We start from the raw sequence: 11,098 nt of genomic DNA, 5'->3' as shown, positions 1-11,098 counted from the left end.
ATTTGTCGTTTCTTAAAATGAAACCTTACTGATTTTGCTTTCCATGATTACAGAACGAATTTGGGATACTCAGAAAGATCCATCTTCCTTAAACATAAGTATGTTAATGGTTGAGGAGACCGTCGTTTTTCTAACCTTTAAACTGATCAGAAACAATTTTTTTAATCAGGAAATTTTGAATATTTCCAATTTCTCGTTATCAACAGTTTACTGCGAAGAAAATATATATTTAACTCGAAGAAAATGGAAAATTGTACTTCCTAGTGATTGGTTTTTTTTAGAATTCACACAGAGGTGCTTTATGATATTAGAATGATAGGTAAAATAAGATAAAGATCAAGAAAATGTTTGGGCAGGAGTAGATGTGGTAGATGGGAAACACACTGAACTGGACGTCAATATCCGGCTAATTAATTTGCATTTGCAACACACATTTGACACACTTTCATTATCTACCCTCTTTCTACTGCCAAAGCTCAAACTATATCACAACTAATGGAATGCAGCATTACTATAATCAGAGATGGAAATGCAAATACCTTGAGCAAAAGAAAAAGAGTAGCAGGGATCTTCAAATCAGTTTTGGCCACTATAATGTTTGGAGGTCCAGAAATCAATCGATAGCTTCATATTTAGATCCTGCGTATCTTCCGTTGGTTAAAGAAATCTCTCCGTATAACTTTTTTTAATATTTTTTTCGTTGCTTGTTCAGGTTGGTCTTTAAAGGGGATGTTTTGTCAGGTACGTTGCAGTTGTTCCTTTTACACTTGGATATAATTAAATTTGCACTTCAAACACGGGCTTATTTGCAAATGCAGCATTAAATGAAACATCTTACTTTTTCTGTTATTGGTAAGTATGCTTTTCTATAGTCTTACTTGTTTAACGATGAGTAGATGAAAAAATTCCTTAATAAAATCTAAAGGATATTAGGACAACCTGGTTTATTAATATGACAATGCTAGCATTACCTCAACCATATTTTAAGTGTAAGAATTAGATTTTTGGATGGAAGCAGGAATGGTTGAGGGAAGGATCTCTTGTCGCACAGAACGACGCCTTGCTATCGCTAACCATATTCTTTTATTTTTTTCCAACGCATTTTGGTTCACGAAACCATCTGCATGTCTTCCTTGAATGTATTGATAAAAATACAGATTTCTTTTGATTCCATCAAACAATCAAAAAAATTAATAAAGCCTTTAAAGTCAGACTCCATTTTACGTTATGCATAAGCGTGGAAAGGGAAAAAAGAAAGCAGAGGGGATGCTGCAAATTTTTATCTCCAGGTAATTGCCGTTTGCTTTTTGGAAGCTTTTTCTTATTATTCGGATTCGTTTTTAATTGTCTACAGTACGGGTAAAATTAACAGGAAATATAAAGCATCAAAAGCGGTCGAAGTTCTGACCAAACTATGAGCTAAACTAAATTTCGTCAGTGGAAAATTTAAGCATTTTTCAGGAAAATTTACTTTCACAGCAATATTCCATATTTAGCTCTGTTACAGTTGGAAAAAACATCGTACTAGGCAATTCTGAGGAAAGTCCTGACCAGTAAGTATTAGTAATTTCAGTAAGTTATGTTCTGTTAAGGATCGGATAAGGCCAGTAAGTTATGTTCTGTTCAAGATCAGAGGCTACAGTACATATGGTAAAGATAGCTTATGAATTGGAGTAAGGGGAAGTGATAACTTAAACTGTAATAAAAAATAGCCGACAAAATTTGATAAACTAGTGGGGTTATGAAATCCATCTGCTAGATTGCTAACGCCAAGCAGTAAGTATTATACGTTATTTGTGAAATGAAATTCGTTTGAAAATTATTACTGTTGAAGAACGATGATGTAACAGTGCTAACATTAAAGCTGTCTATGCAAAAAATTCCATCTTAATTTAGTTTTTCATTTTGTCCCGTTTTTTTTTTCCTTGTCATTATATCATCTTTATTTATCTTTGTTGAAACACTTATCTTCGTTGGGAGGAGAATTTGAGCCATTTCAACTTCATTTTCAAGAGAAATGTTGGTCTTAAGAAACTTTCACCTTTTTTTAGCGTTTTCAATAACTTTAATCAGCATCTCTTCTGCTGGAATTGATATTTTAACTCTTCATCTTGTACTCAGACCTTTTTACCTGTGTTGGTATTCCCTTGACAAGTACCCTATTTATTGATGTTGAAATTAAAAACAGAATAAGTACATCTGTTCACTGGAGCTGGTCTTGAATGTTTTAGTTCACAAACATACCTAGCAAACTTATTCGGCAAGGCACAGTTTAAATGGAAGATGGTGTTTTTTAAAGTTTAAATGGAAGGTGGTGTTTTTGATTCGAATGTTCTTCCTGTCATTCCTGAACTGATTATTTGATTGGAATGGAGACAATAACTGAGTTTTATATAAGCTTAGCCGAATATAGGCTAGTCTGGCAGGTGCTGTGAAATTGATTTTCGAAGAACGAGCTGGTCAACTTATTGACATGTCTCAAACGGTTTCATCAAATGAAATAGATTTTACTATTGTCTTGACTGAATTTCCACTTGCAGTATATATCTCTATTTGGTCACTATAAAGAGTACTGAAGGATCAGTTGAAAAAAAAATGAGGGTTATGAACAAATCTAAAATTAATTAAAAAATTAAAATGGGAATTCCAGTTAAAAAATACTTTTTCGGATAAGAATTTATGAAACCTACAATGAGAACCATGCAGTGACCAAATAGAGATATATAGTAGTTATGCGGAGATGCTGAAATCAAAGAAGCGAGGAGAATAGTTAAAACTGATACCTCAGCCACAAATTCGAAACGATAAATTGGCAAAAGTAAGAGTACATGAGTCGACGGGCAAAAAAGTGGCTCAAGGCCTGGCTTATATAGTCCGATATTGCTTACTACTTTTTAGTCTATAAGAAGCAAAGCATCCCTCATGATTAACCATTATATTTGTTTTTTTTATCGCCAACTATTCTCATTTCTTCGCCTTATTTTGTCCGTTTGTATAAGCGTCTCTCTACTTGCTCTTTTGAGGATTTGCGCTTGGCTTCTAGACTCTAGTTTCATTTTCGATCTAGAAATTAGCAGAATAGGAGTAAATTTGATCAAATTCATCCTCGTTGAACAGAGCCAGGATGAATATGAATGAAGAAGGAAATAACTTTTTTAATGAAATATGGTTACTTTTAAAAGACAGTTCAATTACAATCAGTGCAAATACCCGTTGTTGGGAGGGGCATTTCGAAGCGAGCTGCTCAGTTCGTATTGGGTTGTGTTTAAATACTTCTTTTGAAAACTTCACTTAATCTCAGCTTTTTCCCAAGAAAGTTCGATTTTCAATATTTCGGTTTCAAACCCCAAATTTTGTAAGCAGTGCATGAATAATTTTGAATGTAGGAAGATATAGTTTTTTTTTGGAGATTACTGCCTTTTGAAATGAATGAGGCGTCAACTTTAGACTTCCTCTTATGTGAGGACTTCCGAGAATTTGGGCTACGAGTTGTCTGCTGATCTTTCACCTAATCTTGTAAGCAGTTTGGTAACTTACTAGTAATTGGGGCAATTTCTTTTTATTTTGTCGTCTCTTGAAACCAGTGTAATTTAGTTCAGTGATTGCAGTAAACTAAGGCTATCTATTCACTCCCTGTTGTGCGGGAATCATGCTTGCAAAGTGAGAAAGTTTGACAGAATAGTTAATCTTGAATTAAGTTAAGAGAAATGTAGTATATTTCATTTGATACTTATTGATACTCCTTTATGAGATTCGAAATGGTGTTTTCTTTGCAGTGTTTGTCATTTGATGAACGGACATACGGAGCATCGGAGTGGTAGATGGGATCGGCAAGAGCTGTACCGTTCAACAATGCAAGCATTGGAAGGCAGATGCTCTACACGATCCAATCTTGCCAAAGAATTCGAAATGCAAATACGTGAATTCACCGCAACTGTGGGTGTAACTCTTTTCTGGGAGAGTTTTAAGCAAAAGTTTAATGAAAAATCAAATTATCGAGTGGGTCATGTCCCGTACATTTGTTTGCCATTGATCCTTTGCAAATGTTCGACTGAATTGATTATTCAGATCGAATTCGGCATCGAATTTTTCAGCTGTTTTTCAGTTTGTTGTAGACTACCTTTCTGATTGGATTTTGTCAAAAGTCTACTAGTTTTCGCTTTTTTTTTTTTTTTGTCTAAATCGAATGACAATCGATCTGTTGGAAGACTCAAATCACGTGACATCAAACATAATTCATACAAGCTCATAAATGTTTAAAAAGAATCTTGCTACTACTGGTAAAAAATGATAGCCGGAAAGTAAACAGACTGAATGAGAGCAGAGTTTAATAGTTTTGGATAGTAAACGATGTTTGAAGATTGCATGTCGCTGTATGTTACAAATACTGAAAAAATTTTGAAGTCCTACTATAGTTAGCAGCTATATGTGCTAAATTTGATTATGGAGAGGCATTAATTATCCCTGTCATCATTGATAAGGTGCACTATGAAACGTCGTAAAAGATTGCTCATTAAAGAAACATTCAAAACAGTCACTCTTTGATTTCTATTTAAATTTCTTTTTCAAACTAGAAAATTCGTTTTAAATAAAATTCTTTTCCGATCTAGAAAAATTTAACAAAATTGCGAATTAGAAAATTATTTTGCATAGAAAGCGAACATTCTGTATCAATTTTAGTTGGAATGTCACTTGGTTGATCTCCTCCGGAAACGTCTTGAGGAACTGAACGAACCGGATCGTTTGCTTATTTCGAGGCTTAACAGAGTTCGTTACATTCATTTTAATTTGTTTCTTTCAACTGAATTATTTTTTTTTTTCTAGTAAGAAGAAAACGTATTGTCTGGTTTGTTTTCTAATTTAAATCTCAGGTTACGAAGTTAGGATGTAGCAGTCTATCGTGGCGGATAGAAGACTTGTATTATAAGTACTAAGGGTTTCGAATAAATCAATTCACTTTTTGTGAACATTTACTTATCAAAATTAGCAATTAGGAAAGATAATGCTGGATCAAGAACACTGGTTTAAATAAGCAGCACCAATATTAGCTCCTCTAAGTTATGGACGGTCAACATTCATTACATTTCAGCTTTGAGTTTGAGGTACAATAATAGATTTACAAATTTCAGCCTTAAGTTTAGGGTGAGATGATTTGCCGCTATTAGTATGATAAGTTACCTTTTTTAATAATGAAGGAATTCCAGCCCTTTAGCGTATTATAATTTCTTTAGACTTAGTCATCCGTAGATTTTCTAAAAGAAGTTGGAGGCGTCTGCTATCGGATGTCGCATTAAATTTGTTGCTGACGAAGCTGCTGTTAGCATAAAATTTAGTAATTAATTTAAACTACAGTTTTAGTAGCTGAAATACGATAATCTTGCACCATCCTTTAATAAGATATCCTGCAATATCACACTTCGAAAGATTTGATTCAAAAGAAAGAATAGAGATTTTTTCTTAATTACTAAATTTATTTGTCTTTAGAGGGGTATGGAATGGGCTTATTACATTAAAAAAAAAAAAAAAAAAAAAACAAGTGTAATCTATTCTTATTGAAAATAGGCTTCGTTCGCAGAGGAGAAAGAAATAGTGGGCTTATCGGAATTTTCGAATTTTTAGGCTTTGTGCGAGTTGGGAGACAGTAATTCATCAGTGCTCAGTCGACCTCTTTATCATATGCTCTCTCCCACTAGGCCAGCTCATCAAGTTTGGACTATGTGCAGCAAAGATCCCGAACGGTTGGTTGCAGTTCCCTTTTAGTATCAACAGATTGGTTTTCGGAATAGGCATTAATTTTAATATGGATTTTTATCAAGGGATTTACTCATCATATTGATGCAAATTGCTGCTTTAAATTATAAGTCTATCAATAGATCTTTTTAGGTTGAAGAATTTGGTTTCTGAAGTTTGTCATTTGGCCAATATCACATGCGATAATGGAGATGTATTTTATTTTGAGTCTTGAAAAATTTTTTTGCGTTTTAATATTTTCACCAAGAAAGGTTTTTCAAAAATTTTTTGGTGTAAAAGAACAAAAGTTTTCGGTAATTAAAAAATGGAACGTGAACAGAGGATGACGTGAGTAGAGTGTTTGCAGTTTGATTTTTCAAAAAGTTTAATTTTTTTTCTTTAGGAACAGAATTCGTGTCAAATAAAATTCAGTGCTGCACTACCATCGGCATGGAGTGCTGCTGACTGCGCCAAATATTTGATTGAGAAGCAAGAAGTAGCAAAAGACATGTTATCTGAACGACGGGCACGACATTTCGGCAGTTATCGTAGTATGAAAAATGGGTACTCGTTCTTTTCTAATTGATTATATGAGTTTTTTTGTTCAGCTACGTAGGCTTTCCATATTGAGTGTTTAAACTGTATTTAATTGGAATTCCGTCCAAGTTTCATACAGATTTTAATAAGTTTATGAGTAAGATGAGGCCCTCAACCACTTTTTTCTACTATCTCATGCCATTTCAAATCTTATAACAGTAAAGATTAATTTCTCAAATGTAAACAGGAACTTGCATTGTCCTATTGTTGAGTAAATTATATCTGTCAAAAATTTAATTGAAATAAATTAATTTAAGGAGAGTTTCATAACGAAAATTTCTTTGAGGAGATAAAAAAGAATAGTATCGCCTACAATATATTAGATCTTTGGGAGTCCTGGAAGAAAAATAATTTAAATTTTGATTAATTTCACAAATGTTGAAATATTCCCTCTCTGCTGTACTTTCCATCTTCAGTTTTTCGCTGATGAAATCAGCATCTGCAACACTGGAAAGGTCAACATCTTCACTTCCAACGCTTGTTTCTCTTGATACTCTGACAAACCGCTCGAAAAAAGATCCATCGATTGATTCAAGACCATTCAGTGAATTAGCTAAAGAGAAATCGGATTCTGACAAAATATCGGACAGACAATTGTTTACCAAAGATAGCAGGACGCAGATACCGCTTGAACCTAATGTTTTTGTGAGTTGTTGAAGTCGAAAAATTTACATCTGTATGTGCTCCCTATTTCTCTTATTATTTTATCTATTTTTATTTCATGTTTCCTTTACTTCTATCAGTATATTTTTCATATCTGCTTTGTTCTGTTTCACCTTTTATCCTTCAATTTTATCAGTACAGTTAGCTGTATTTTATTTTCTGTATTTTTGTTAAAATTTTTTATTTGTTTTCTTCATTCATACATTTTGACCATCCAATTTTTTTCTTTTTCGGATTTTAGGTTCGTGAAATGAGGCAACAATCATTTGGGAAATCGTCTCTTACCGATGAATCAGATTCAGCTTGCGCTTTGAAAGAAGAAGCTTTTAAGTAATATGTATTGCTTATTTGTCTGTCCGTTTTCATTTATTTAATGTGATCTTCCATATTTATGTTCATCTGTTCTATCTATATTTTAAGGCTTGCCAAAACTGAAAATCAACGAAACTCAATGTCTTTTGGGTGACGTATTGACTTTTTATAAAATATTTTCAGTTCGACAAGTCCTTCAGCGGCGTCTTCCATCCCCGTGTGCCAGACGGATAGCTCATACGATAGTCATGATGTTGGTTTTATCATTGTTTTAAATTAAGTATTTAATCTTTCCTTTGATGTAGCAATCATAAACGCATTGCATCGTGTCTGGTTTTGGTTTTGAAAGTGAAGGTGAGGGAGAGCTGCGAAAATGGAACATCGTGAATTGCATTTTTTTGGCACTGATATGGGAAAAGTAGGGATGGACTTTCGCGAATGCTGTCTTCCTTTTCAGCAGTTGTTTACGTTCAACTCATCATCAGTTCCATATTTTTCTAATGTAACCAAATCCACATCATATTTTCAATTTATTAACTTAGGTTTCTGAACAATCTCCATAGTTTTTAAGAAACTTTAATTTTAATTTATCTCCTCCTTTTGTTTTACAGTTTCAAGCTCCATTGTTTGAGCAGGCGATATCCAGTTGTAACCCGTCAACGTCAACTACCGTTACATTAGGAAATCTGCCAATGGAGCTAAATTTCATGCGTTTCGGTGAAAAGTTGTTTTCTCGACCAATTGATATTATTTCTTTACCCAATATTTTTACCAAAAAACAACTCCTCGCTGTTTCCGATAGTTGTGGAGGTAAATTTTTGATTTTTCAGATTCTTGACTTATTTCATTTGTCTCATCGACTGTTTTGGACCAGTATACTGTATGATATTAGAACATGGATGGAAGACCTTTTTGACTTGAAATCTCATGTTTCATTTTAAAAATCTCGGATATGACTTCTGCTTCCTACTCGAATTCTTATTTTGGAAATTGTGGGATTGGTTAATAAGTTTTTTCAGTGTGCATTGTTACTATATTTCTGTGCTTGTATGCCTCTCTTCAGTTTTCACTGCTAGAATTTAAGGTTTCCGAAATACTAATTTCCGTTCCAGGTGTATATATAGTAACATGTAAGGGAGAAGTGTTGCAACATCTGCCAACACGAGACTGTTCGGCATCATCATTGACAATTGACATGACAAGTTGGCGTCTTCTAGTTAGCGTAATGCACAGCAAAGGGCGAAGTATACATGCATTTGATATTACAAATCGTTTCAAAAAAGTAGAGGTGAATTTTCTTTACATCATTCTGTTTCTTCGGAACACAATGACTCTGAGAAACTTTTGGATATTTTAGATTTGGTTTCTGAATATAGATTTTTGAGGTTCGAAAATCATCTAGATTTATCGGGTCTTCTTAGAGGTTCTACAGCATAGTGCTGGCAGATATATAGTGTATATTTAATTTTCTTACTCAGGTAATTCCTTGTCCCAAAGAACCAAAAATCGAGATGAGCAGAACGCGTTGGATAACAGTCAGTCCACGCGGCGAATTATTCGCAGTTTCTGGAGACAACCATCGATCAGCAATATGGATGTATAATCAATCCAGGAAAGTCAGCCTTTTTATGCAATAAATCTTTTAGTTTGAATAATCCTTTACGACTGTGAAATTGAGAATTCAATTTCGAATAACTATTTAAATCTACTCACTAATTTAAAAAGTGCCAAACTTCCTTAAATCTTCGTTTCTTTTTTGAGGGATGGAAAATCCTGAAGGAGTCGAGGAAAACTCGGTACCAGTATCTTCGAGTGGCCGAAGATCAAGCCGAATACAAGTTTGCCTTCAAATTTTCCTATTAGAAGCATGAGCTTAGAAAAAAGTCCTAAATTATAATTCGGAATTCGCCAAAATTCTTGGTTAGCTCGAAACCCTTTGATTAACTATATTTAAAAATTTTTATTTACATAAAAAGCATATGGTATAGCTCAACGCATTCATGATGACTTGCTTGATAACCGCACAAGTAGATCTGCCTTAGGAAAGAGATTCCTACAACGTTAGAGATCATTTAATCCTATCCTTTGAGCTTTTGTTTCTTGCTTTTTTTTTTATCAGTTGGATCTGTTTTCAGAGCTGTGGTACTACTAACATGTGATGCTGCTCAAAACCGTATATTGCTTTTCGTAGCGGATCACACTGGTACACTAATCAACGAATATGACTTAACGAAAACGTATAAACTCTATGAATGTATAAAAAATCCAGCTAGTGCTGTTGTTGATTCAGTAAGTTAGTACGTACATTAATTTGTATAGTAATAGCTCTTCATCCCAGTCAGCACTAGTATACAAAACATTCGTAAAGTTACTGCTTGGTTTTAGTTGGCTTTCAACTTTTAAGTCATATATGTTCAATTTTCTTTAGCTTGGGAATTTGTTGGTGCTTGACTATGCCACTAGTCGTTTATGGGTATTGTTGGGCAGTACGAAAGGAATGCGTCACATAAAAGAAATTGTTATTCCTACTCCACTGGGTCCTCAAGAAGTCCTCGGAATCACCACACATGTAAGTTGATTTTTTTTTCAATTTTATATAAATTTTCATTCAGTTTTCGTTTTTCCTAATTCTTTTTATCAGAATTAATTGAGTTCATTCTTCAAGTTTACTAGATGTGAGTTCACCAATTATGTTGAACTTACCTTTTTAACAGGGTTACTTTGTGAAACATATGTGGTTTTTACTTGATTTTCAGGGTGACTGGATCTATATGACTTGTTTTGCCCGGCGGGAAGTTATTTGCTTAAGGTATTTGGTGAATGGCGTATTAGCACCGTCATGCTGCACAACCACCTTAGAAACGCCGAAGTCAGATCGAAGAGCTATTTCATTACCAAGACCAACTAGGAAACCGAATCAGGTTTAATCACTAACAGTGACGTTTTCCTTTCGGATCTTGTATCTCTTTGGTTATTTACCCCTGTGAAAACAAATGGTGATGTTTTCTGAAAGTATCTTCAACACATATCTAACTACACTTGCCGAGAAAAATTTTCTTTCAGAATGAATTTCTATAAACATTTTGTTTGGTTTTGTTTCGGACTTCACTTTTTTTTTCAATTCAGAAACTAAGAAATATAGCTGGTAAAATTTCAAAATTCTTGTTTCTGAACAAGTTCCACGAACGAAAACTTACCATTTATGAATTGTAATCCTGTGAAACACTGCAAGTAACTGGGATTTTATCCTTCCAAAATTCAACTGTTTTTATTTTGGAATTATTAATTTTCTCATTAACTTTCAAAAAAACTAGAAAAAGTTATATTTGACTTTTTGCAAATAACTTAATAAAATAGCTCGGCATTCTTTCTTAATTTCAAATACGGAAATGCAAATTACTGGATTCAAAATGACTTCTATGTCACTGCGTCTTACTGTCTTCGTTTCTCCATATATGCTCATCGTTTAATTTTGACTGTGATTAATTGTGCCGCTTAATTCAGAATAAATGGTGATTCCACAAGTGATGTGCTAGTCCATATACCACTTCTCTTAATTATTGTTTATATATTTTTGTTGCTAAGGCACTGCTTATATCTTTTGTGCCTTTCAATTCTTATTTTTATATTATTCGCCCTATTTTTTGTCTGTTATCATTCATGTCTTCAAGACTGCTTCATATCTCCCCATTTTTTACTACTTTTTACTTTCTAGCAGAAATTTGCTCAAAAATTCTGAAGGGAATATTGTCAATATGAAACTTTCTCTTAAGATTTGAAATTTCTCAAGGCCTCC

The 11,098-nt window shown here is 33.7% G+C and overlaps 1 protein-coding gene across 1 annotated transcript in view; it reads left to right on the top strand.

The window, feature by feature from the left end:
* The window catches only part of LOAG_16763 (hypothetical protein), a gene marked incomplete at its 5' end in the record, with an annotated part of 17,149 nt that extends 6,803 nt beyond the window's left edge, over nt 1-10,346 (top strand). The window contains 15 exons of the mRNA XM_020449417.1: nt 3,777-3,936; nt 4,681-4,767; nt 5,620-5,738; nt 5,884-5,944; nt 6,134-6,294; nt 6,744-6,972; nt 7,232-7,320; nt 7,486-7,555; nt 7,914-8,112; nt 8,415-8,590; nt 8,781-8,918; nt 9,064-9,140; nt 9,438-9,591; nt 9,731-9,871; nt 10,059-10,346. Of these exons, the coding sequence (XP_020307040.1) occupies nt 3,777-3,936; nt 4,681-4,767; nt 5,620-5,738; nt 5,884-5,944; nt 6,134-6,294; nt 6,744-6,972; nt 7,232-7,320; nt 7,486-7,555; nt 7,914-8,112; nt 8,415-8,590; nt 8,781-8,918; nt 9,064-9,140; nt 9,438-9,591; nt 9,731-9,871; nt 10,059-10,229 (2,032 nt within the window). The 3' untranslated portion in view covers nt 10,230-10,346. The remainder of the gene's footprint in view (nt 1-3,776; nt 3,937-4,680; nt 4,768-5,619; nt 5,739-5,883; nt 5,945-6,133; nt 6,295-6,743; nt 6,973-7,231; nt 7,321-7,485; nt 7,556-7,913; nt 8,113-8,414; nt 8,591-8,780; nt 8,919-9,063; nt 9,141-9,437; nt 9,592-9,730; nt 9,872-10,058) is intronic.
* Between the last annotated feature and the right edge of the window lie 752 nt (nt 10,347-11,098).

This window comes from Loa loa (genome assembly GCF_000183805.2).
Source record: "Loa loa unplaced genomic scaffold supercont3.18, whole genome shotgun sequence".
NCBI lineage: Eukaryota > Metazoa > Nematoda > Chromadorea > Rhabditida > Onchocercidae > Loa > Loa loa.
The sequence above is the reverse complement of the archived record's forward strand: the minus strand, read 5'-3'. Positions and strand labels throughout refer to the sequence as shown.